This window comes from Sceloporus occidentalis, unplaced genomic scaffold (assembly GCF_023333645.1).
Source record: "Sceloporus occidentalis isolate IW3139 unplaced genomic scaffold, rSceOcc1.0.p SCAF_53, whole genome shotgun sequence".
NCBI lineage: Eukaryota > Metazoa > Chordata > Lepidosauria > Squamata > Phrynosomatidae > Sceloporus > Sceloporus occidentalis.
In genome coordinates this window covers 318920-346580 of record NW_028317033.1, presented here as the reverse complement: position 1 = coordinate 346580, position 27661 = coordinate 318920, and the positions used below count along the sequence as shown (strand labels likewise).

The window sequence follows — 27661 nt, the reverse complement described above, 5'->3', positions numbered from 1 at the left end:
TCTACCACACACAAACTAGTACACATGCATGCTCACACACACAAGTACACATGCATGATCACACACAAGTAGGCAAACATGCTCAAACACACACACAAGTACGCAAACATGCTCAAACACACGTACAAGTATATATATCCCATAAGTATATATATACAAGTATATATCCCACCTCCTGACTGGAGAGGTCAGTGTACAGCAGATTCCCTGCACTTCAGTGCATGTGATCACTTCTACAACCATTGCCTTTGTCTCTGCCTCTCCCCCTCTCACTGAGATCATGAGCTGGTTAGATGCACAGAACAGTAGGAAAAAGTGATTTACTGGGTCCCAATACACAGGTCAAAAATAGGATTAGGTTTAGGTAGAATAATAATAATTAGCTGTGAACACATTTGTGATTTTTTTGAATCCCATTTTTAAAAAAAAAAAATGTGAAAAATACCGTATTTGCTCGATTATAAGACAAGGTTTTTTTCAGAGCAAATGCTCTGAAAAATACCAATCGTCTTATAATCGCGGTCGTCTTATAATCAGACCTCAAATAGGTCTGACTATGAGACGACTAAGATCCAGATCCCCCGCAGCTGCAGGGGACCTGGATCCTCCTGTCTCCCCCCTCCCGCCCCACTTACCGGTACTTCTGAGTCCCCGGTGTGTAGCTGGGGCAGCGTGTAGATGTCTATGCGATTCGCGTAGACAACTTCCGCTGCAGCAGGAAGGAGGTGTGGCTAGCAGCGGGGGTTGTCTGCATCCATCGCCCAGACCTTCCCCGGCCGGTGTCGCACCAGTGCGGGGAACTTGGATCTCTGACAGTCGGGGAAGGTCTGCGCGATGGACGCAGACAACCCCCGCTGCTAGCCATGCCTCCTTCCTGCTGCAGCGTAAGTGCGTGGGATCTACACGCTGCACCGGCTACATGACAGTGAAGTCAGAAGCACCGGTAAGTTGGGGGGGGTTAAATGGGGGGCATAAGGCATTTCTGGAGGCAGAGTGTTCTGTGAAATGCTTTTTAACCCCCTTAATGCCACTCTGCCTCCAAAAAGGCCTTTTTAACCCTCTATACGCCACTCTGCCTCCTGAATGCCTTAAACCTCCCTATATGCCACTCTTCCCCATAATGTGCCTTTTAACCCTCTAAATGCCAGAGTGGCATATAGGGGTATAAGGCATTTCTGGAGGCAGAGTGGCACATAGGGGGTCAAAAGGCATATCATGGGGCACAGTGGCATATAGGGTTAAAAGGCATATCATGGGGCACAGCGGCATTTAGAGGGTTAAAAGGCATATCATGGGGCACAGTGGCATATAGGGGGTATAAGGCATTTCTGGGGCAGATGTGCATAACTGGGGGGCAGGTTGGAAAATAGAAGGAAATAAAACCTAAATATTTTTCTCAATCATAGCTTTTATTAAAAAAAAATAGTTTAGATGAATTAACATTTACTGGTAAAACTTTTTTCCTATAGGGTCGTCTTATATTTAGGCTTTTTCTTTTTTCCCTAAATTAATATTCAGATTTGGGGGGTCGTCTTATAATCAGGGTCGTCTTATAATCGAGCAAATACGGTAATGTCTTACATATGAATATGGTTTTTAAGAAGCCCTACTTGTCCTGAAAATATATATTTCATGCCGTATTTCACAACATAAATAAAATCCCTGTTTATTTAATTCCAAAAGTCTTTGCCGGTTTTCTGAAGCTGAAAATATACTGTTAGTTAACCCCCTCCCTACCACACCCTCTATTGTATTCACCCTGCCTAGAGGCGTGTGTTACACATTGTTGCTGGGACAACAGATTGAGTTCCACTGACGTTTTAAGTTGCAGCTTGATTCAGATATCTGTTTAGAATGAATGTTTATTTCAGGCTTGCCTAGTGGTACTACTTTTACAAGACTGTAATGTTAGCATGGAAGGGTTAACTTATTGTGCAATGTAGTACACATAAGTAAGCTCAATGTGCAATACCCAGTGTTATCCAAAGTTAATACATTGATAGCCCATAAGCAGAGCACAGAAAGGATACATTCAGGATTTAAATACTGCTGCTGCTGCGTAATGTCTTTGTTACCCTGCACCTTGTTAGCTATATCTGAAAGTGCAGGTAAAATATTTAGCGGCCCAAAGTCTTTCAATCCTGCCGCACTCACGCCATCCATCCCTCATGTGTTTCAGATCGTTTTAAGATCCCAGAACTGAGCTTAATGAATTGATCTCAATTTGTAAAAAAAATCTGTTAAATTATTCAAGTGTAAATAATAATAAAGATCTTGATATATCAGAATGTTCCTTTTTCACTTAACCTTACTCCACACATAATGCTGTTCCTCATAATGAACCAAAATTGTCTACAAGCCAAATGCTTTTCATAACACAAAGAGGTCTGTGTCTCTCACTTTGTTGTGTACAAATGTTTGTTGGTTTAAGATAAGAACATTCCTATACTATCTTTTTTAGATGTTACCAGGATAAGAAAACTAGATAAAATCACGGGTGATACAAAAGGTTTTTATATAGAGCAACTCTGAGGCAAAGTTTTAAATAAATAGATGCTGCTACATTGTATGAATTTCCTGAAAAAAAATAGGTTATAGTACCAGGTAGTTGTATTCCAGGACAGTTGATAATCTCTGTCTCAATTTGACTAATTATGGTCACAAGAACATGAACTCACTGGTGCTCTAGCCATTTAAATGGAACTTCATCTGCAAACCTGGAGGCTGCCATTGTGTGCAGTCATGTGATATTTTAGGTGACCTCCCGTATTCAAATACCACACTAAGCTCATTCTATATGGTAATGCAAATCAAGCCCTGCTTAATTCTTCAATCCGTAGGCTTTCAGTGTGTCTGGCCCAGGCGAGGACTGGCACCTTCTGTTCACTCAGCATGCCATGTTTACTGAAACACTGTATATGTCATACACATGAGGAGCCACATGGCATATTGATCAGGATACACATGATGTATATGATGGTGAAAACTCAATAGTAGAAATGCTTTTATCTGTTGGAGGTTCCCTGTGGCAGAAAGTATTACTCCACAATGCTACACAAATTCAAATGGACCTTTGCACTGGTGTTACAACCATTTGTTTGGATGGAATTCTGAGTCTGCACAATTAATGTAAAATCTAGTATACATAACAGCTACACCAGGACTGGCCTTATAGTTGAATTGACTCTGCACAGGGCACCATGAGTAACAAGCAGTGCCATGGAGCACCTCCTAAGATTAGGACAGAGGAAGATATGTGTCTGATGACACAGACCTTTCTCAAAGCTCCTCTCACTGCCTCCCATTATGATAAATCCTTGTGGAGCAGAAAGCAAGGGATATGGCATCATTTCTCATCCCTCTCAGCAGGACCTGCAATGTGTGTAGGCTACAAAAGATTAGTGAGAGAGGTCTGTGCTGTCTTCAACACAAATCACATGTTGCCCCCCTTCACCACCAAAGCTATGAGATCCTCTATCTACTCCAAAAACTATTAGGCCATCCGAATCATGACCATAACTATTCCAGCCATTTTTGGACTTACCTCCTCAGCCAGAAATAAAATGTTTTAAATTAGAATGTTATTTAACCCTTGTTAAATGGTCATTTTATTTGCATTATGTATGTCCTTTGTAGCTCCCAGGAATATAAAGTGGCAGAGGTTTCAGGAAGGAGTTAACCGACAGCCTGATTGCAGTGAAAGACCAGGTCTGGTTACTGAGCAACATTAATACATTAACCGAGGAACGCATGTTGTGTATTAATTACACAGACTGCTGCACACAGCAAAGTATATTAAGTAGGATTTCAAAACCGATACTATAAACTGGAACGGCTACCTGTGGATTTATCGAGTTAGGCTTGTGGATCTGTGATACTTTGTTTGAAAAATAATATTGACACTTAGTTTGATGTCTGTTATGTACCAGGATTTTTTTATACTTTGTAAATGTGACTTTAAATTAACCACGTATAAACAAACACGACTACACCGTCATCAATCTGGAATCATCATACATAGCATTATGATTTAAAAAAATATATCATATTTTTAGAAATGTACCAGCTTGCTACTCACCCCAGGCATGGAAAGCATGTACCAAAGAGCATAGTTAAAAATTACCTATTTGGGGATATCCATTTAAAATGTGTGAAATCTGTAAAATATTGTGTTTTTGGCTGTAAAGCTGTTATTCATTTTTTTGGAGAATAATTTTTAAATGATTATTAAACTGTGAAATCATTATGGTTAATTAAGGTTAATATATATATATATATATATATATATATTGTTAACATTATATAAATAAAAGCTAATAATAATTCAACATAATAATAATAATAATAATAACTCAACAGATATACTTTTCTACAGTACTGTTTGTACCTGTTTGAAACTGGCCTGTCTGACCTTTCCGTCACTAAGTAATTTCTGCCAGGCTAAGCACAGTTTCCCTTTTATTTTCCAAGCAGCGGTTAATAAAGCATGCGATACTGGGATAAGAGTCAGGAGGTGTTCAGTAACTAAGGCTCCATTTCCCAGTGGCTTGGCTTCCCTGGTTACCATGAATACCAGTTTGTGCTGAGCAGACTGCAGTGACTCTGGAGCACAATTAATAAGGCAGTGTATGGTGACAGAGCCTCGGCACAAACCCAGCATACCCAGGTACACCAGATATATATTTATATGTTATATAGAATGCATTGTATATTATTAGGAGCATATCTGACAGGCGATGGAACCACGGTGCTGTACCCTGAGCCTGAATGCTTTGCGTGTGTTTGGATGAACATTGTATGTTTACTTTTAGTACTTTAGTAACTTTACTTGGTATATAAGAGTCAAGTGTATATATTATATCGGTATCTGCAGTGAAGTAGATCAGATTCACTTGGTCCAGGGTGACTGGGGAGGGAAGATGGTTCACTATATCCTTATTGTGAAAGGTGTGGGTAATCGTCTGTGTTTAACCAATGGAGACAAAGTGTCGGGACTAAATGACTACTGTCCGGCAGCCGGTACACATGAGTGACCATATTTTTCATTAAAACATCGCAAGTAAAATAAAAATACACTTATATTAATATGAATATGTCTAAAGCAATCCTGCCCTGAATACAAAACTTGCCACCTTTCCCATGCACTTTAAGTATTAACAACACAACGCAATGTTTGTCACATTTCTGGAGATGTGTATACAATAGTTGTGCATTAAAGGGACACATCTTCTCCTTATTTTTAAATGTCCATCCTTAACTGGAATACCACCAGCTGAATCCTTGCTAAGCACTTTTTATGTAAATAAAATATCGATTCTCTGTTTACTTTTTTTCTATATTAACCTGTTTTCTAAATTGATATTTTCTGCAGTATTTGGTGTTTGTCAGGGTCATATATATAATTTTCACTAGTGTATCTCCTATATGTGTAAAACAAATTTGTCAAAATGCGTGAAAATAAATGCAAAATTGCACTTAAAAGAAAATTTCCATACGTCTAGTGCCCTGACATTTTGGTATAAATTGGCTTAACTGCTATATCCTTATGACTATACAAAAAAAGGAACTTCCTGCCTCTTTTGGGAATTCACATAGTCACAACAGTCAATCAATTTTATATTACAACTCTACACTTAGTAACATAGTAACCTAGTCATTTAGGTTGAAAAAAGACACAAGTCCATAAAGTTTAACATTGTTTATGTTAAGGGGAAAAATCTGATTTCTCTTTCGATCAATGAGCTATAACTACTCCTGTGCTTATAACCAGTTTTATCCCTCAATATCATCTTTGCTAAAAAGTAATTGAGCATATTTAAAAACGTTTATTTAGTCCGAATGGATGATCTGTCGTTCTTTGTACGGTCCTATCAATGAAAAGGCCACCAGAGAGAGGCTGGTATTGTATAATGTTGTATAATGTTATCATAGCCCTTCTTAGACGCATTCTATTCTATTTTCAACTATTGTACTGGTCATTTGTTTCAGTTACACAATGTCCTATTGCTTATTTCAGAGTGTGTAGCATTTTGGAAGAACACATAGTTTGCTTTAGAAAACCAAAGTAACACTAGGTGAGAACTACACACAGTTATAGGTAAGCCATAGAGTCAGGTTACTGGTGTACACACCTAGTAACCATGTTTCAAACACAGACTGAAGGAGATTAGTGAGGGAAGACATGGTATGTACAGAAATGGCCAAGGGCCATTAAACATAAAAACCGGGATAACGGGGTCCGTGGGCCAGGTGGCAGGCAGACCAACACTCAAAGCGGCCAAGTTCAAAACAAGCGAGCGGGATTGAAAGTGACCATTATGTAGCAGTCAGCCCTTCAAGCGGCCGGCATGCACGCACCGCACTGCCCAATGGTCATGCCTCAGCACTTCGTCCCATGTCTTAAAAGGGGTGGGACGAAGAGCTGAGGCACGGCCATTGGGCGGGGTGGTACGTGCTCACTGGCTGCTTTAATTTCAGAGTGGCATATAGGGGTATAAGGCATTTCTGGAGGCAGATTGGCATATAGGGGGTTAAAAGGCATATCATGGGGGCAGAGCTCTATAAAAGAGGGTATAAGGCATATCAGGGAGGCAGAGTGGCATATAGGAGGGGTATAAGGCATTTCTGGGGGCAGAGTGGCAAGCCTGGGGGCAGATGTGCATAACTGGGGGGGCAGGTTGGCAAATAAAATGAATTAAAAACAAAAAATATATATTTTTCTTAATCATAGCTTTTATTAAATATGTAAAAAATAGTTTACATGAATTAATATTTACTAGTAAAGCTTTTTCCCTATAGGGTCATCTTATATTCAGGCTTTTTCTTTTTTCCTATATTAATATTCAGATTTTGGGGAGTCGTCTTATAATCAGGGTCATCTTCTAATGGAGCAAATACGGTATTTGAGTATCTGTGTGGCAGAGCCTTTCCTGGTATGTATTTGGGTGTCTGTGTGGCAGAGCCTGTCCTGGTGTGTGTGTATTTAGGTGTCGATGTGACAGATCCTGTCCTGGTGTGTGTGTTTTGGTGTCGGTGTGGTAGAGCCTGTCCTGGTCTGTATTTAGATTTGTCGGTGTGGTAGATCCTGTCCTGGTGGGTGTGTGGATGTGTCGTTGTGGCAGAGCCTGTCCTGGTGTGCCTTTGGGTGTATCTCCTTTTCCAGATAATATATATGTCTAGTTCTACTAAGGTTTTCTGCCTGATATTACAATAAAATAGCCAACCCAAGATTCTTACCAGAGAGAGAGCTTTAATTAGAATCTGCCCAGATTAATGTTACAGCAAACACAAAACCAGAGTTACAGTGATATACAGATGACAATCATTCATACCAATCACAAACATCCCATCTATCTAATATCTGCTGCTAAGTGTGTATGCTGTGTGAGTGATGTGCAAAGGGTGAGACTCACCAATCTAGTCTCCCAGTGTGTGCTTCTACTCAGGGGCGTACCTAGAGTATTTGGCACCCGGGGCGGATCCTGTAAGTGGCACCCCCCCCCACCAAATGTAAAGACATCTACAAAATTATGTTAAGAATATTTTTTGCTCCAATTTGTAAACTGTATTTCAACTGTAAACAACAAGAAATCTGAAAAAATAAATTAATAACTTATAAGTAAAATAAATACATTTAAATAACATTTACTGAACATATAATAGTGCTTTCTTTAATAACCCTCCAAAAAAACCAGCATCCACATTGCCCACATAGAACCTGACCAGCACCCAAATTACACACACATAGGACGTGCCATCTTTGCCCCCAAACAGCCCAGCATGAGTCAGCATTGTTCCCAAACAGCCGAGTGTACGCCATCTTTGTCACATGAACACTCTACCTGTGCCATCTTTGTCCCATAAACACCCTGCCTGTGCCATTTTTGTCCCATAAACACCCTGCTTATACCATCTTTGCCTTTTTGACAAATCAACTATACACCTATGATTAACACAAACACTTTTACAGTCACTCACTAATTCACTTTCATTCACACAATTCATTCACACAATCATTTATTCTTTCACACAAATTATTTACACATATTCATTGATGCATTCTAACAAATTCTTTAATTCTCTCACTCATTCAAACAATTCATCCACACATTAATCCATTCATTTTTGCTCTCTCATTCTGACTCTTTATTTCAATATTCTTGCTACCCTCCTTTCTCCCTATCTACCCATTCTCACCCCCTTCTGCCCTATCTACCCCTTCTCACTCCCTTCTCCCTATCTACCCCCTATCCCCCCGTCTCACTCCCTTCTCCCTATCTACCCTCTCCCCCCTTTGAAGTTCACTTACCTTTCAGGAGTCCTGCGGTGGGGGTGCAAGGCCTCTGTCTCCCAGCTCTGCCACTGTATGGAACAGTATAGAGTGATGGGAGTTATGATGTACTTTAGAGCATAATTATATAATGAAAAAGACATTGGAAATGGTACAGCATAACACCCATCACTCTCACACATTTACCAATCCACATTTACCAATCCACACATACACATGCACAGATTCCACACATACCAATCCACAGATTCCACACATACCAATCCAGATTCCACACATACCAATCCACAGATTCCACACATACCAATCCACACATACCAATCCACAGATTCCACGCATACCAATCCACACATTCCAATCCACAGATTCCACACATACCAATCCACAGATTCCACACATACCAATCCACAGATTCCACACATACCAATCCACACATACCAATCCACACTTACCAATCCACAGATTCCACGCATACCAATCCACAGATTCCACACATACCAATCCACACATACCAATCCACATTTACCAATCCACAGATTCCACACATACCAATCCACACATACCAATCCACAGATTCCACACATACCAATCCACAGATTCCACACATACCAATCCACTCTCACTGAATGATTTCCTACCTTTCCTCTTTTCTTCTTACAGCAGTAAGCTCCTTTTCTTCCTCTTCGCTCCTCTTCTTCTGTCTTCTTCGCTCCTCTTCTTCTGTCTTCTTCCGGTTCAGAGGGCACGGACGGGGGTGGGCGCGGCTTCAGTGTTGTGCGCCGGGATCTGACAACAAACCCCGGCGCACAGCAGCAGTTGCCGCGTGGATCGCGAGGGAGCGGTATCGGAGGTCTTTAACAGACCTCTGGCTCCCTTGAGTGATTTTAAGCCGGTTCAAGGGAACCGGCTTAAAATCACTCAAGGGAGGCGGAGGTCTGTTAAAGACCTCCGATACCGCTCCCTTGCGAGCCTGCTCCTCCAGCGGCGGACATTACTGTCCGTCTCTGGAGGGGTGCCCCCCTGATCAGTGGCACCCGGTGCGGACCGCCCCCCCGCCCCCCGCTAGGTACGCTACTGCTTCTACTATGTCTTTTTAAGGGATTTCTCTATTGATGTGTAAATTAGGGCCCCGCCCTGTGTTCCCAAGACCCCACCGTGTGATGTTATTGACTTGCTATGTTTCCCATGCCTATCTCCAGGTAATGCATTTCCTTCCTTCCCTAAATAGTATGTATGTGTGATATTATCTTATAGCTGTCTTTCCTGCTACTTCCCCCCTAAGTGGCTTGCAGCTATCATACATACATATATACACACATAAACTTAAACAAGTACATATTAATTACAAATATACATACTTGGTATTAACCCCAACATTCTGTTGTGTGTGTCTGGGTGTCGGTGTGTGCACTGTACTTACTGTAGTAATACATTGATTATTTAATGATTTAGTGTATCTTATCCAGAGATAAAACACCCTCCTGAAGTTGTAGTCACTTCAGAAGACAAAACTTTATAGGCCCAGAAATGAGTGAGAGGAAAAGTAAAGGTATTGTGTTATTTACTCTTATTTCAATCTGCATATTTTATCACAAAGGATTAATCGCAGAACCTTAAATGGTGGTTGGGATCTTCAGAGTGAAACCCAATTTAGTTGCAAGAACTGATTTCTTTATTCCCAGTCACAGTCCTTCCCCCTTAAGAGAGGACCTTTTACATAAACATACTGGCAGACCACTTTGCACCATGAACTGTATCTGGGATGAAGTATTCATTGGATGATGCAGTGCTAGAACCGTTGTGGTGGTATTAATAGCCAAAAGTTTCTTACAAGAATATTGTATTGTATAGTTTTGTTCCACTGAATAAAATAGAACTTTTTCATCTAAAAATGTTTGCAGTAGCAAATGTTTTGATTCCATTATGTCTAATATATTTAATTTATTAGGGCCTTTTAACACTTTTGCTGTCTGGCATTTTAATACAAATAATGTGATAAAAAGAATGTTTTATAGTTATTTGTATGCCAAATGTGTTTAATTGTTTTGGATAAAATGTAAATATCCTGACAAATATAGTTTCAATGGTACCAACATTTCTGCCACCAGTGATAAAATACTGACACTATGTGGCTATTAACCATATTGCAGTTGACATCATTCAGTTTGATAAGGTCTAAAACTTTGATGGAATTGTTTCTTGTGCCTTGAGTTACTTTTGTGGAAAATACAATGCACATTTAATGAAACACTTTGTCTTTTTCAGCCTTTCTTCAACAACATCTACTATCCTTTATCCTCACTTCAGAGGTCACCAAGATTTCTGAAGATGCCAGGACACGTTAATTCTCCAGTGCTCTACCAATCGAGAGTGCAAATGCCATTATCACCAAAAAGCAGCCTTATTCAGAGTTTTAGGTTCCAAACACGTAGGGATGGGATTGACTGGAGGCGTTTTAGTGCTATTGATGTGGACAGGGTTGCCCGTGAACTGGATATATCTACTCTGCAAGACAGCATCAGTTCTATTACCTTCTGTAACTTAGATAGTGAGAGATGCCCATACTGCCAGCAACCAGTGGACCCTGTTTTGTTGAAAGTCTTGAAGATGGCACAGTTTATTATTGAATATCTTCTCCATTGCCAAGAGTGCTTGAGCAGTAACATAGCACTGCTTGAGGAACGTATAGAAGAAGCTGTATTAGAACAGCAAAAAACTAAAGAAGAACTTATCAAGCAGGATGAGGAACTCAAGAAAATTAAGGAGGAGAGCAAGAGGAGGAAGAAATTAATAAGCACCCAGCAGATGCTGTTGCAGGCTGGTGCTAATAACTACCATAAGGTAACTAAAAATGTTGTACACCTAAATAAAGAAATGTATGAATATGAAATAGGTTTACCTTATAATCACATGGTTATACAGCCAATGGATAAAACTGTATTTTCAGTATTTCAGTGCTGTGTACAGTAATGTAGGTTACCATTGACCAAAATTATGTTGTTGTTTTTTTTATAATGCTCCAGTTGCCTTTTTTTATCTGGAGGCTGCCATTGTCATGAGATATTTTCCATTACTTTCTCAGCTTAAACACCATTCTTAGCCGGTGATTAATGGCCATACTGATGAAGTCCTGCTTGTACAATAACATGTTTTCTTTCATAGATGGACCATCAGGATGTGGGATTAAGATTGAGACATACTGTTTTTATTACAAGGCATAGTGTTTGTCTTGTAAATTACAAAACAAATTTGAGATGCATCAACCAAGAATTAACAGTCGCTTCATTGTCTGTCCTCCCAGCTTGGGGCATTACAGAAGAAAAATCTCCATCAACATATAGTTTGTTCCTGCAGAACCGAAATGTGAGGCACATTTCCCTTGCACGAGGGAACCAACAAACCCCAGATGTATGTTTTGGCCTTCGTGGCCTCATCAGTAGGGACAAAAAGTGCATCTGTGGTTTGTTGGTTCCTTTGAAGAGCTACAACTTGAGATGCTCCTAACTGGTGATGCGTGAGCTAACACTGGGGGGCACACACAAATTACTAATATACAGCTTTCTGAAAACATTATATAATGCAAGACACCAAAATACATTTGAAAACATATTTTTAATCAGAATTGTGTAATTAGGGGAGTTCCCATTTAAAAATTCCCTTAAAGCAAACTCAGTTTTTTCAGGGTTTAAGTTAATGTACCCTTCTTTTCACAGTGCCAGCAATGTGACAAGAGCTTTATGAATTACTCATACCTTCAAGGACACATTCAGAGAAGACATCCAGAGATCACAGAGACTGGTACGTTGCAGTACACATATGAAGCTATTGGATGGTAGATTGGGAGATATATCATGTATTTACTAGTTCATATTGTTGAAGAATTTATATGAAATGCAATATGGCAACTGGAACTGTGTGTGAGATAAAGGTTATTTACTATACTGTTTTACATTTTCTATAAAATTGCCACTCTAAAGTAGCTTTTAAAGTTTTGTTTCTCTTCAGAATCTGTTTGGTACTGTCATTTAGTGTTTGGAGGGGAAATCTTAATTTAAAAAAATACAATGATGGAATGTAGTGCAATGTTACATGGCAATCATTGGGGGGGGAATTGGATTGATTATTTAAATTCAGCCGTGTGAGTTGTTTCCAACACTGCAGCAGCCCTACAGTAATCAATACTTATGTTTCCCTCAGAGAGACAGAAGAAGAAGCAGGTAGAGCAGATGGAAGTTGGCATTGAGGACCTGAAGTCCAGGCTGCAGAATACACAGTTTCAGCTGGAAGCCGAACGAGAAATGGAGAACCGAAGAAGAATGCAGGTAGAAGTACTGTCTTTTGAATGTTGTTTTGTTTTTGAGCCAAAGGGATATATGTACTATCTCATGTATATGTCCACAATAAAACCCATTGTTGCAACAATAAAAAAAAACATTATAATGCTTGAAAATGAATATGAGCTTTGAGATATTAGTGTCCAATCCATTTATGAAATACTCGATCCAGGGAGAAGTATAAATCCTTGCTTTTGCCAACCATCTAGGCTAAGTCCTATTAGCTGAAGACATGGTCAACTTACCCCATATAGATCTCCAGGTATTGGTGAGCTGCTCATGAGTGTCTCCAGCAATCGTGGCAGGTCAGAAGCAACGGTTAGCATTTGTGTGTAAATTTGTGTGTAAATCGTATTTACTCAGCACCAATGTCTCTGTTTTTTTTAACAATCTCCATTCTGTCACACCACATTTTTTATAATAATAAATATTACCTACTTAAATATTAAATTAATTAAATCGTTAAAATGCATTACCGTGCACTCCTAATGGATTCGGTTGAATAAATAAAGACAGACACATGTTTAAATCATTGGATTGTGTATGGCCACAGCGCTTTATTGTTTGATTGTTACACACTGTGACACGCCAACCATAACTTTTAAGTGTATAGAACAGCTTGACGCGAATTGTCAAGCCTTGTAAACCATTGAATTAAACAAACCATCATATATAAACAGTGCTGCTGACATAAACCAGCCTGTCGTAACTCTACAATAGCAGGCGGATCAGCCTTATATAGCGCTAACCAAAACATGATAACACATCAAACTGCTGCCTCTCATCCATCCATCGATGACCTGTACAGCACATTCTTATATACCAAGGACCAAACACCATTCCAGGAAACTGACTTGCGAAAGACAAAATAAAACCGGCAAACCCGGAACATACCACACAACCAGAAATTAAAGAAATTAAGGCCCAGGACCTCTGCCTGCTTCCCACGCTGTCAGCAAGAAAAGAGGGTGATCCAGAGGGCCGACCCCATATATATTAGCCCTGCTGGACCACCCACTCTGGTGACCACATCTCTGTCCCAACAACTCTCCCAAATGAGCAGCCAGCCATCCACAGTGCGGCCCGGTCATGCCGCCCCTTCGTTTATTTTGGCCTATGGGGCTCTCTTGATACTTTAGGAATCTGTTGCCCATACTTGAGAAAGTGCCCCAGCCAAATCAATGTAATAAAACATTGGCAATTGTCTGGTTCCCAAATCTGTGCAGCATAGTAACAGATCTATCCTACTGAAACTCAGTTGCCCTGATTAAAACAGATTAAACTGACCTGGTATCCACCACAATTAGAAGATAATTTAGAATCAAAGCAGACTGGTGATTCACACGTGGTCACATTACATACTGCAGCGTCTATAACCTTCTTCTCAGCACCATATCCATGTACTTTGTAGGAGCTAGAAGAAGTTAGACTTCGGGAGGAAAATTTAAAGAGAGACTTTGAGAGATGGAAAGAAGAAGAGAAAATAAAAATCCAAGATGAAATGGAGAAAATGAGACAGCAGTTCTTGTCTCAGATTGAAGATATAACACTAAAAAACTCTACAATTGAAAATGTAAGTAAACCAGTGCAGGTGTGATACACAGGTTCTGTGTCCTTTTTACCTCTGAATAAATTTCAATGCAATATCCCCTTAACTGGTTACATGCTAGTGTCACATTTCATTGGGCTTTTTATATGTGAGAAAGTTATGTGTTTTCAGAGCAAGTTGTTGAAATTGTCTTTATAAGCCCACGTTCCAGACATCCTTCTCACCTTCATCAGAAGGGTTTGAGTCAGAATGAGTAATATAATAGTTTTTCAGATTGCGCATCATCCAAGATGCTTGAGGAGGATGAGGATGTGTTCCTGACAAGATCTTAAACGTTGTCAGGAGGATGATGACAAATGATACCATTTCCTTGAGATAGGTGGAGGGCTTGTACCCTTTGGCCCAGGTAGCAAATACAGCCAAGTGGCCCTCACCCCACTACCCATACATACATATAGACTCACACAGATACTACCTCCCATAAAACACATGCTCTCACTGACTCACATACATATACCCACTTACCTTGTCTAATGCCTAGTTACATCCCTGCCTATATGTAATACCAGCTACCTTGCTACTACTATATTGTGTCATCCCAATTGTCTTCTTTGGCTCTGGATCAGCCCACTCCTGGTTGGGGTACTGTTCGGTCAAATGTCAGCCTTCCCTCACATATCTAACGAACTAACTGTTCTGAAGGACAAGTACACGCAAGCACTTTCTTTCTATTTACGTGGTGACTTTTTTTACTCAACAGGCAGTACTGATGATGTGACAAGGACTAAACTAACATTTGAGCCTATGGCCTATGCTAAATAGCAGTAATAATTGTTTTAGAACTATATATTTTGATTTAGAAAGTTAACTATAAACTTCATTCCTCACTTTTTTCCTACCAACCTAATGTTATAGAGGTTTAAGGACTTAATCAATCAGAAAACCGTGACTTCTAATCTCGGTGATCTAATGGATGAGGAAGACCGTCGCGAGAGGCAGAAGATGCAGCAGGAGCTAAGAATCCTGAGAGATGATCTGGAAAGACAGGTAACATTAATTTACATCAATTTGGTCCTATTAACCTCACATACATCATTTAATGTGGTTTACTCACTAAAACAGGTGTTGGCAGGGGGGGGGGCTGTAGTTTCAGATACTTGAAGTCACCATGAATAAAAAGGGTCATCTCTGGCATATTTTTGTGCAAGATCAGCTGAGCTGGCCCTGAATAATGCATTATTCAGTCAGTGAGGTAACTTAAAAAAAATACTGATTTAAATATACTTTATATTGGACCATCCTAAATATTTTTGGAGCAGAAATTCACTTATGTTGACCCTTCACAATGTGAAGTCAGAAAGATAAAATCGCCTACTCCCTCTTTAGGGAATAAACTGCACAGTTGCTCTACTGGGCTACAGTACACACACAGCTATTCTGTGACTACTCTATGCAGAATTCAACGTATTTATTGTTTTGGAATTACTAAATTGTTTTTATACAAATATCACAAATCTCAAGGTTTATTATTCTTTCAGCAAAGTGAATGGAAAAGGACTTTGAAGGAGACACGGAAAGAGCACAGCATGGAGAAGAAGGAGGTAATTAATTAATCCAACCTATGCTTTTTCTAAACTGGAAATTGATAGGAAATATGGTCTGAAATGGTGAGTATAAATAGCTTTTTGTTTAGTTGCACGCAGGTTGGCCTTGCTGTTGCCCTTCTCTGCACCAAAGGTCTTCACTTCCATTGAATTCCACAGTTTAAAATGAATTCTTACATATTTGGCTTTAAGTTTAGACTGATCAACTGAATTGCCTTTGGACCACTGCACTTACAATATAGAGGGATGTGCTTGTACAAGGGTTCTGACCCAACCCTTATTAAGTGTAGCACTCAACGGATGACCTTGAAAAGAAAATGCAATCTCCTTTGAACCCACTCCCTCATCTCTCATTTACTTACTTGTAAGATTAAAACGTTTTAGTAATTTTTCAACAGTTGGCTCGGGTTGAGTTTCTGTATAATAATAACGTCCTCACTTTAGTCTTACGGTGTAATATGAGGAGTCTCAAAGCTGAACGTAAGTTTTTCGATAAACCACCGCTGCAAATAGACACATGTGGCTCCTTCAAGGTTTAAGGAAAAAGAATTAGATATTTTGGAAACCAGACATAAGTGTTTTTGTAGCCTGTAATCAGGAATGATCATATACATTATATTCCTTTCAATTTAGAGGTTATTATTATTGATTTGATGGGTGTGTAGAATGAGTTTTACATTTTATACACAGGCAAAAATTACATTAAACCTTTCTTTTGAACTTGCTTCATTCCAAAGCTTATCAATGAGAACAAGAGACTGAAAGCTTCTATGTCCAATGATCAACGTATAGCAAATCAGCAGTTTGAAGTACAAATGGAGACCCTCATGTCTAAGATAGAAACTCAGAAAAATCTCATTAAGTCCCAAGAGAAAAAGGTAGGTGAGAAACTATATGTAATGAAAATAATTTTACAATTTGTAAAATATCCATCTAAATACAACATTTGAACATGTTGCTTTACAAACATTCCTATGTTTATTGTGAAAATTGAAGAAGAAATAAAAAAAAAAATGGTTCTATTTAATATAACAATATTATTAATTTTATACTCTACCACTCTCTGTCATTCCCAAGGGCTATATAAATCTGAGAATTTCTTGGTGCAGTTGCAATAAACTTTCTTAAACCAGCAACAATTGGTGAATTTGTCTATATTCTATCTGTGAATAAAACAAAATGCATTCCTCCCTTCTTAACAGATCAAAGAACTGACCACATTCAGGGAAGGTAAGAAGACACTTCCACTTTCTATGATGAATTCTAAATAAGAAATAAGAATGCGTGTGTTTGTGTGAAGGCACAGCTATAGGACATATGTAAGTCAGTTTGGGGTTCCCTCATATGTAGGTCTTGAACAAAGCCATTATTATAACCTATTTGGTTTTTAATACAGGAGAATTTCTGTCGCAAATGAATGGCCTTAGAAATAGAATAGTGATCTTATATAGCGATCCTATATATAGAGATAGTAATCCTCCAGATGGTTATCATTTGTGATGATAAATCAATGTGTGTTCTTTCACACGTGAATGCATGAATGTGAAAACATGAATGTTATACACATTGTACTACATTATATTATTCCTATACTGCTAAGGTGGATAAACATCATAAACAACAATACACTAACTAGTTACACAGAAAAAATAGTTTGTATAGCTAACCCTGTTAATTTTAACCTTCTAATGCAGTGCCACAAGTGGTCCTTCCAGTTGGAGGAGCAAAAGATGAATCAAGTGAAGAAGGTATGTTCCCTGTGGTAGTAATGGCAAAATACAAAGAGTAAAACAAAGGTGAATGTTACAGTCCTTTATTTGCTTAAATGTGACGTGTATAAACAATACTCTAGTACAGTATGCGCTTCCAGACTTTGTGACAAATATCTGAATAAATGCCACATAGGCTTCAATAAGTTCCTCAAGTTATGATCACTGGTATCCTAATGAACAGTTTACCTATTCCTGATCGCATTGACACTTAACAACTTTTTAAATGTTCAAATGTTTGACATTTAAGACCTGTACGTTGTAAAAATCCAGATGGCACGTTTAAGAAATGCAGCATAATTGTATGCATAAACAGAATTGCCAGCATTTATATTATATTTATATGGCAAACGTATTGGGACACCTGGCTATTACGCCAACAGGGACTTTTATGAATTGCATTCTAAATTCATAGACATTAATATAAAGTTGCGGCTATAACAGCTTCTACTCATCTGGGAAGGCATTTAATGGTCAAAATGAGAATGATTATGCTGTCTGCATCCAGTGGACACACATCTAACCCATACACGCATATTTTATTTACAGAGACTGATGAATCTCCAGACCTGAGAAACATTGAGGCCTTAAGAAGGGACCCAGGTTTCATCAGACAGTTCCGCCCAATATTGGAAGAAACCTTAATTGAGAAGCTTGAAAGCATGGGTGTCAAAAAGGTGATATGTTGTTCTGTTGTGTTTCATGTTTGCATACCCGAAAAGCTACAAATAACTAGATGTTACACACAGGGCCGGCCTTAGGGGTGTGCGACCTGTGCGACCGCACAGGGCGCCATGGTTGCAGGGGCGCCTGACTGGGACTTAGATTAAAGCATCGTTTTGTTTTTTTTTGTGTTTTTTTTAAAACTTTATTTAACATCATTCATGTTAAATAAAGTTTAAAAAAAAAATGATGCTTAAATCTAAGTCCCGGTCAGGGGCGCCGAGCGGTTGCTCGTGAAGTTCTCGGCAACCGCTCGGCGCCCCTTACTCTCCGTGACTCCGTCGCTGTGCCGGCATCTCATGTTGAGCGCCGGACTATTCCGGCTCTCAACATGAAATGCCGGCACCGCGGCAGAGAGAGAAGACGGATGCCTCCCGCTCTCACCGCAGGACTCCGGCAACAAGGTAAGTGGGGGGGGGGGGTGTAGTTTGAAGGGTGTAGTTTGAAGGGGCAGAGGGGGGGTGTAGTTTGAAGGGGCAGAGGGGGGGGTGTAGTTTGAAGGGGCAGGGGGGGTGTAGTTTGAAGGGACAGGGGGGGTGTAGTTTGAATGGACAGGGGGGGTAGTTTGAAGGGGCAGAGGGGAGGGGTAGTTTGAGGGGCATGGGGGGTAGTTTGAAGGGGCAGTGAGGGGGGCGCCAGAGGAGTAGTCCGCACAGGGCGCCACAACGCCTAAGGCCGGCTCTGGTTACACAGACTTTATAATGCAGTTACATTGAAAGGGACATCTTAGTGTTCTTGACAGCCCTACTAAAGAAGAAAGCATGTTAAAGTACTCTTTACTTTTGTTACGCGAGAATAAAAATGTAACATGCGGGCAGTCATATCCAGCCATCAGCTATCATTACGTGATTAGGTGGCCACCAGCTTTTAATTACCAGAGTACTCATTAACCCACCAAAGTGCATAATAGTTGGAGTGTCAACCTTTTTTTGTATTCATATAGCTGTTGAATAATGTGAATAATGTATTGCATGTTTAGTTCTTTAAGCATATTGATGGGTTTCTTTAAAATATTTCATATTTTTATTCTAAAATGCTAAAGCTAGCGTTGATATTCTGTCAAGGCACCCAGACATAGATAAATTATCTATTCTCTAATCTGTTTTTTTTTTTTTTTATTATTCTATTGGAATGTTTAAGGGTGCAAAGGGAGTAGCTTCGCCAATGTACAAAACGTTGAAAGCCCTCCTGGCCACCCAGATGCAGCAGAAAGTTAATAGATATCCTGAAATTGAAGCAATTAAAGCTAAGCTTGGTAAAGTACTTACCAGAAGAGTGAAACGGTGGAGGAAGAATGAAGACACTCTCCAGACCAACTCTTCTAAGCTGACCAGTAAGATGACAAGTTTTTAAACGACTCTCCACCATTAGTTTGCATGAGACTTATGTTCTTAGGTCATATGTAAAATAATGCGATCTATGATACCAACAATATCCGTACCTCAATGCTTATGAGTTTGCTAATAATTGCCTCCTTAGCATGCTGGAGCATGACGATACAAATGGTGAGAGATTATGACAAGGTATGTTAGGTAATAAAAATTAAATACGTTTTATTGAGTATTTTATGTATATTGCAATGATCACTATATGCTGATTGCTGAACATTTAGCATCATTCTGTATTAGAGTAACTTGCTATAAATATGGCCAAAGTTTTAATCCCAGTGAGGGAATTTAAACTTGCAAGTGATAGACATATGGCTATAGCATAGTCCACAATGTTGCAGCTTCACAGCCAAGGTTTGTTCTGCCCAAATGGCTTCTCACAGCAATTCTTATAAAGGACCTCAGCAGATAAGGCTGATGAGTATAGTCTTGGAGTCTGCTGGGTCCTCAACACACCTTTGCTTTCACACAATATATATATATGAGATTGCATAAATGATAAATAAAGATTTCACCTGCAAATGGTGGTAATGTAATTTCAAGTTAAACAATGTTAATTATTTAGCTAATGTATTTTTATTCATATCAGACATAACTTTATTTTGTAGGTCAGAATTCAAAAAGTTTCCAAAGACAGTATGTCAAAGAAAAGGGTGTGCATCCTGTTGAGCAGGTGAATCCGCAACCCAAGAATATGGTTATTGTTGAATCACGTCAACCCCCCACCAAGGCGCCTGTACCTTCCCCAAGAAGAAAAGTAATGGGACAGCAGAATGAATCTAGAATCACTAATGTTGCTTCACCCTTTTCACCAAGGTGAGCTGTAATTGCTTTTTTAGATACACGTTATTTCCATTCCACAAATGACTATGTGATACGAATAGTAATACTAATTTATTCAAATATATCAAACTACCCATGAGGCACATATGAAGCATATGTGTGGGAGGCATTTGAATTACCTACTTTATACCTTGTGGCAAGATTTTTTTTAAATATGTGTATTAGATCTAGTTCTAATAGGAACACAGAGTAATTCACTAAATGTTATTTGCCAAGTTACTGATAGGAATACCTAAAACCCACTTAACAACTTACCTAAAACTCACTTAACAACAACTGTGTGGAAGAATTACTCATGAAGTACCTTACATTCACTTTAATATTCTTAAAAGTGGATACTCAATGCCAGGTTATAATGGTGCCAGATTCACCACTTCAGGTCTCTAGTTATGCCTCTCCTTTAGACAGTTTTGTTACCTGGAAGCACCAAGTCAAGTGCACATGGAGGGGCACAAAGAATGTATGCACACAACATTTTATGGGATTTATGGGAATGGGTTAAAACACACTTTTATACAAATAAAAGGAAAATAAATATTTTTCAAAATAAAAAATAGAACACCTTAAATTTAGATATACCATATTGGCTCGAATATAGGCCGTACCCTTAAAGTTTGGTGCTATCTTAAAGAAAAAAATATTTTTAAAGAAAAAATACACATTAGTGGAATGGTAAAACAATATTTTATCTAATGAACAGGCATACATGTATTTTAAAATTTTTGGTATCTATTATACAGTTTGTCAGCATATGTTATATACAAATATACAATACTTCATTCATAATGCTCCTTACTTATAGATATGCCCAACTTTCCCCTGATATGCCACTCTGCCCCTAATATGCTTTATAACCCCTGATATGCTTTATGCCCCTAGATATGCCACTCTGACCCCCTGATATGCCACTCTGTTTCCTAGAAGTGCCACTCCCCCCCCCCCGACTTACCAATGCGCTGTGGGCGTCGGGCCATACAAACTGCGCATTCCTGCGCTAAACCCTGAATATAGGCCGCACCCCCACTTTAAAGACCTAAAGTGTGTGGGGGGGTGCGGCCTATATTTGGGCTGATGCGGTATTTTTGCAACTAAATTGTCAGTTCTCTCTTTGCTTATTGGATTTGCTTTGGATAAAAAAGCATTTTCTAAATATTAGACATTTTCTAATATTTTGCATGGCTAGAACATAATGAAATTAAATGCATTCTCGTTTTCTGCTTTTCCGTCAGAACTCCCCCCTTTACTTCAGAAGATGACTACTCAGTGATGGACCATTCAACTTTTCATACCCCTAAACACAAGTCCACTCCAGAGTCTCTGACAACACCCAGGCTGCAGAAGCAGACAGAAGTGTATAGTGATGAGGACTCCTCGTTTGATTCAGACACATCACTTGAGAAGCCTAGTCCTAGATCTGTGACATTTTCAACAGAAATGTCAAATCAAGGTTGGAAAGCTGAACCTGACAAATCAGGTTAAATTCTGTATATAAGGATTTGTGATAATAAGCATGTGGTGCATGTAATCTACTATGTTTTAATGCTACATAAATGTAGTTCTAGTGAGTATTTTGATTTATTTTGGTAAACCAATATAGAGTATTCTGCCTCAGAGTTAGAAAGCCAGTAACCAAGACCATTATTACTAATGTTTTATCTTTTTTTTTGTGAAAAGTCTATATCATAATATCTGCTGTCCAATAAACCAGATCAAATATTTTAACTCTTTAAAGTACAGCTACATTTCTTTACGTAAACACACATTGATCTCACAGGACATTTGAGAGGATTTCAGTTTAAAATTGTGTATTGGATTCCACGCCTATTATAATCATATCTGTACTTCCTTTAATATTCATTAAACTTAATAATCATCATACTGCAGTTTAAAATATGCACAGCTCAAAAGACTTTATAATTTTCAGGCTCGCTGGTACAGTCCATGGCACGAAGTTTAGAAAGACAGTTGTCCAAACCCAGACAGAAGCCAGTTGGGGGTGTGGAAACTGTCAGTTCCAAGCCCATGAAATCAATAAACACCCCCAAAAAGACAGAGGAAATGCATGTGAGTTGAATCTGAAGTTTATTATTCAGCCATTATAATGCATGTCATTTTTGCAATGCCGTGCAAATCCCAGGTCTTCAATACTAAATGTGACCAATTCTGTGATTTCTCCGACAGCTATCAGACTTAAGTGACTCTGAGATCTCCTCCTTTGATGAAATCACAGAGAACCTTGGCACTGGTGATCGAAAGCCACAACCTATCCTACGGCAGAGCGCAGATTCTACAGGTTCACGAAGCACCAGCGTGTGGAGCTCAGATAGCATCAGAGCTGGGGGCTGGTAATAAGTGAGGTTCTGAAGATAACAGATAGGAATGATGTGCCTCTCAGTACTTAACACTTTGTTTTACACCACAATTTAGAGCTCTTCCATCCATTTACTGATTAAACACATTGCATGGACATGGATCATCTGAATTTGTGAAAGCACCACTGACTATCATAAATCCAAAGGATTCTTTCAAAATACTGTAGACTTTTACCTGGATTAATATGGATACCTGGGAACGTCAAATACTAACCTTCACTTTTTATTTTAGATTTTTGTAATGTTAACTACAGTTAATGTGGATATATATACATACAGATGGCTCATAATAACACCACAGAATTTAGTTAGTATTGCAAACAAAATCCCCAAAGATTCTAGGCACAAAGATCACTTAATTTCAGCAAAAACCTAAGGCTAAGAATCCAACATTTAAAACCTGAGATTTGCCTTCATTTATCATTTGATAAAATACCCAACCATAGTACTCCAAAGCTTTTGTCAAATAAAAATTATGTCACAGACAAAAATGTTAAGTGGGCTAAGATTGGTTATGTCAACTCCTGAAAAGTCCTACTTATTTTTTTATGGCAGAAGCTAAATGTTCAAAAGCCAGGGTATAGAGAACAGCCAACATCCCAGAATTCCAGCCATGTTCCATTTAGACAAAAGGAATGCATATACTGACCTTTTAATAGCAATTTGGGTTTTTGTCGCCATTTAACAAAATTACTTGCACTGTGCACACGTGAAGATTAGCTATAATTTTGCTGTGCAAGACTCAAGTAACAAAGGCTGGCTTGAGTGACATATAGCATTACCAAAGATCATGATACAAAACTAACAGACAATAGTTAATATGAATAATAACTTTAGCCAATACATAAAGGGTTAGTAAGCTATATAAAAGGTTACTATCCTGTGGTACTGTGTATGGAGGTAGGATAATGGGTATATGTGGAGCTTTGATGGCTTACTTACTTTTCAGTTGTAAACAACATAAACAACAGTGCCTATATATAAATGCTTGAAAGCACAGACTGTAAGGACTCGTTAATAATGGCAAGCCAATAGGCCTAATGAGAACATTTACGAAGACTTTGAAGATTCTTTGGAGTAAGTTGACTGTAAGGTACCAATGATAAAATTAATCAGGATGTTCAGATATGTTCAAAATCTGCCCCATCAACCCGAGACTGATATTGGTAAAATTGATGCAAGATTGTTGTGTTTGAATCAATGCTTAATTAACTACAAAACCAGATTATTAAGGAAATTTAAACATTAGTAGCAGTTTATAATTGTTCTAAATGTTAAAAATTTAAATCAAACTTTCTGTATATATAATTATTATGTATAAAATACTTTATATGACAAATTATTTATTTAAATATTTTGGAATGTTTTATAATATTAAATATGCATTAATTAAAATATTGTGGTGTTCATTTTACAAAGTGGAATATTCGCACTAGGCTAGGGGTTTGGGAAGTGCTTAAGAGTTGGTCAAATGTTAATGTTAACTTTTATTTGAACAGTGTGATTAGTGACTGACAGAGATTAACTGAAACATTGATTGAGACTGAGCATTTGTGTAAGTAAGCGAATTAGGTTTGTAAAGGACAGAGGAAGGAGATGGCAGGAAGGGGAGTGGAGTTTGGGACTGGGGGAGATATGGGCAGAGGAGCAGGAACATGGGCAGAACTGGGGGAGAGGGTACCTACTTAGGTAGGCATGGGGAGAGAGACAGCCAGGAGAAGAGGGAGACAGGATGTGAGACCAGAGCAAGTCACACAAGAGAGGCTAATGGGACTGGGGGAGGGAGGCTAATGGGCTGGGTAAATACACATAGCAACAGGTAGGGCCTCTGGTCCACACAACAGTCCTCCATGCACCACCACAAACAGGAGGGTGATGATGGTGATGACGACTGTATGAAGGGAACACGGTTATCTTATCAAAGAAAGTTCAACATTATACGGCACATCATGTGGTATGAGGCCTTCTTATTTTGAGAGGAAAGGGCAAGGGTTTTGCTGGACAGATAGTGTCTCTAGAGTAAGGAGAACACAGGAGGCCATTAGGAAGAGGTGGGTCTTGTTTTGATACCTCCTATGGATAGATTGATGCACTCTCAGTTAAGGGTAAAACAGGCTTCTTTATTATGCATAGCTTCATAACATACAACTGCCATGCTGAGCTGGTTAGCTCCAAACTACAGTTACCACAACTCACTCTGAACTCTCCAGCACCCTCTGCAGGTTGCTTGTATAACATTGCTACATCTTTTCTCTTAAAGAAACAAAAACAACATTAGTAATATAAACATGTAAAATACAGAAAAGATATATGATTTCAAATGGTGTCCTAGATTAGCTAAAATCAGACATAATCTTTCAGATGAACTGGCTTTTTGCATATTCTGCCAGATCTGGTTGTATATTGGACATCTGCATTGCTCCCTGGAATATTTGCATTGTCTGTCCCTTATACTCCAGTGTTCCATGCTTCTGGTGTTCTTGGTTCATGCACATTTCGCATGGGGCTTTCGCCTGGTCGAGTGTTGATAGGTGACACTTCTGGTAGAGTAACGTCAAGATCCCCACCTGGTTCCCTAGTGGCCAGTTCTCTTGTTCTCCTTAGGTGCCGACGATTTCTTCTAAACAATCGACCGTCTTCTGTTTGTACTACATATGATCGGGGTCCCACTTGCCGACAGACTGTTGCCTTTTGCCAATATTTGTTGTAGTTATCCACCTGCTGTATTCGCACAGAATCATTTCTTTGGAGCACTGGCAGATCTCTTGCACCTTTGTTATAATAATGTTCCTGTCGTTTTTGGTTTTCGTGTCTGCTCCAGAAGTTTGGGTTTTAGTAGCTGTTCACTCATTGGCAGAAGAGTCTTTTTTTCGCCTGCTCATAAGCCTTTGTACTGGACTACTGGACAAACCTTGGCTTGGGGTATTGCGTTGATCCAATAAAGACAGATATATATCTGTCCCTGCTTGCTTTGCATTCCGCATCAGCCCCTTTACAGTTTTGACCGCAGACTCTGCTTTTCCATTACTTTGCGGGTATCCTGGGGATGAAGTCTGATGGTCAAACTCCCACTTTGTACTGAAATCTTTAAATTCCGCTGATGAAAATTGTGCAGCATTATCTGAAAACACAATGTTTGGAATGCCATATCGTGCAAAATGGGCTTTTAACTTTCTAATAACTGTGTTAGATCTGGTGTCCTTTAAATGGTCCACTTCCCAAAAATTAGAAAAATAGTCCACAGTTATTAAAAAGTCCTTGTTATCCCAAGTGAACAAATCTGTATCGATTTTTTCCCAGGGTCTTTTCGGGATTTCACGTCGGTGCAGTGTTTCCTTACTTTGTTTGTCTTCCCAAAATCGGCATATACTACATTTCTCAATAAAGGTTCTTAACTGTTCATTCATACCAGGCCAATAAACACACTCTCGTGTTCTCCGTAAACAACCCTCTATGCCAATATGTGAGGCATGTATTCTGTGCATTATGTTTTGTCTCAGACCTTCAGGTATAACTCCTCTTTCCCCCTTAAAGATTATTCCATGCTGTACTGACAACTTATCTCGTATATGGAAAAAAGGAGAAACATTCACTGGGACATATTGTTTACATTTAGGCCAGCCTTCCAGAATTACTTCTTTCAAAAGTTTCAGTGTCTTGTCATTTTCTGTGTATGTTTGTATTGATTGTAGCCGTTCTTGTGTCAAGGGCAAATATTCGACCATATTGATAGTCTCGACGTCTTGAGCTATTCCTTCATCCGTTGTTATTGGTAAATAAGCTCTACTGAGGGCATCTGCAATAAGTAAGTCTTTTCCTGGACAGTAGCAGATGGTGAAGTCATATTTCTGCAGTCTGAGCAGCATACGCTGCAACCTCTTTGGAGCATTTAGTAATGCTTTCTTTGTTATACTTTCTAACGGCTTGTGATCAGAATGCACTACTACCGGTCGACCATAAGTATACTGATGAAACTTTTCCATCCCGAACAACACAGCTAACAATTCTTTTTCAATTTGCGCATATCCACATTATGTTATAGTCAGTGCTGGACTTGCAAATGCAACAGGCATCTTCTCCTGCATGAGTGTTGCCCCCAGGCCTTTCTCTGATGCATCACATTGTAACACTAGTTCCTGTTCTGGGTTAGAATACTTCAGAATTGTGATTTCTGCAATTGCCTGCTTTATAGACTCAAATGTTGTTTGCTGTAGCCCCATAGTGCATCTTTGTGTGTCAGCTGTTGTAGTGGTTCACACATTTCTGGCAAAATTTAGACAGATAATTTACCATGCCCAGGAAGCGCTGGACCCCACGCACATCTGTAGGTGAGGGCATTCCTTGAATTGCCTTGACTTTTTCTGGATCCACTTTCAATCCCTGAGATGTTAGGAGATGTCCAATGTATGGTACTTTTCAAAATTTAGTTTGATATTGTGTTTCGTATATCTTTCTGAAAAAAAAGTCATTTTTTGATCATGATCCTGTATTGCAGACTCCATATTTTCACCTTCTCCTATCACCATTATATCATCTGCTATTGTTTTGATTCCTGGAAGTCCCTCCAGAGCTTGGTTGAGCTTCTGCTGAAACACGTCAGGGGCCGGACTTATTCCCATAGGCATTCGAAGCCACCTATATCGCCCAAATGGTGTAGCAAAAGTTGTCAAATAGCTAGATTGCTCATCTAACTCTGCTTGCCAAAATCATTTTTTGAAGTCACAGACAGAAAATATTTTAGCCTTTCAAAGATCTGGTAAAATATCATCAATTGTAGGCAATGGGTAAT

At 39.1% G+C, this 27661-nt stretch overlaps 1 protein-coding gene across 1 annotated transcript; it reads left to right on the top strand.

Annotated features, from left to right (window-relative positions):
* The first annotated feature begins 919 nt into the window (after positions 1 to 919).
* On the top strand, positions 920 to 22849 carry LOC149288079 (cilium assembly protein DZIP1L-like). The gene is made up of 16 exons (XM_089491943.1): positions 920 to 943; positions 10556 to 11131; positions 12004 to 12088; positions 12488 to 12612; positions 14036 to 14197; positions 15089 to 15220; positions 15712 to 15774; positions 16515 to 16655; positions 16980 to 17007; positions 17472 to 17525; positions 18096 to 18223; positions 19410 to 19602; positions 20266 to 20473; positions 21730 to 21947; positions 22425 to 22564; positions 22682 to 22849. The coding sequence occupies exons 1-16, from the start codon at positions 920 to 922 to the stop codon at positions 22847 to 22849; spliced, it is 2445 nt and encodes an 814-aa protein (XP_089348069.1).
* The last annotated feature ends 4812 nt before the right edge of the window (positions 22850 to 27661 follow it).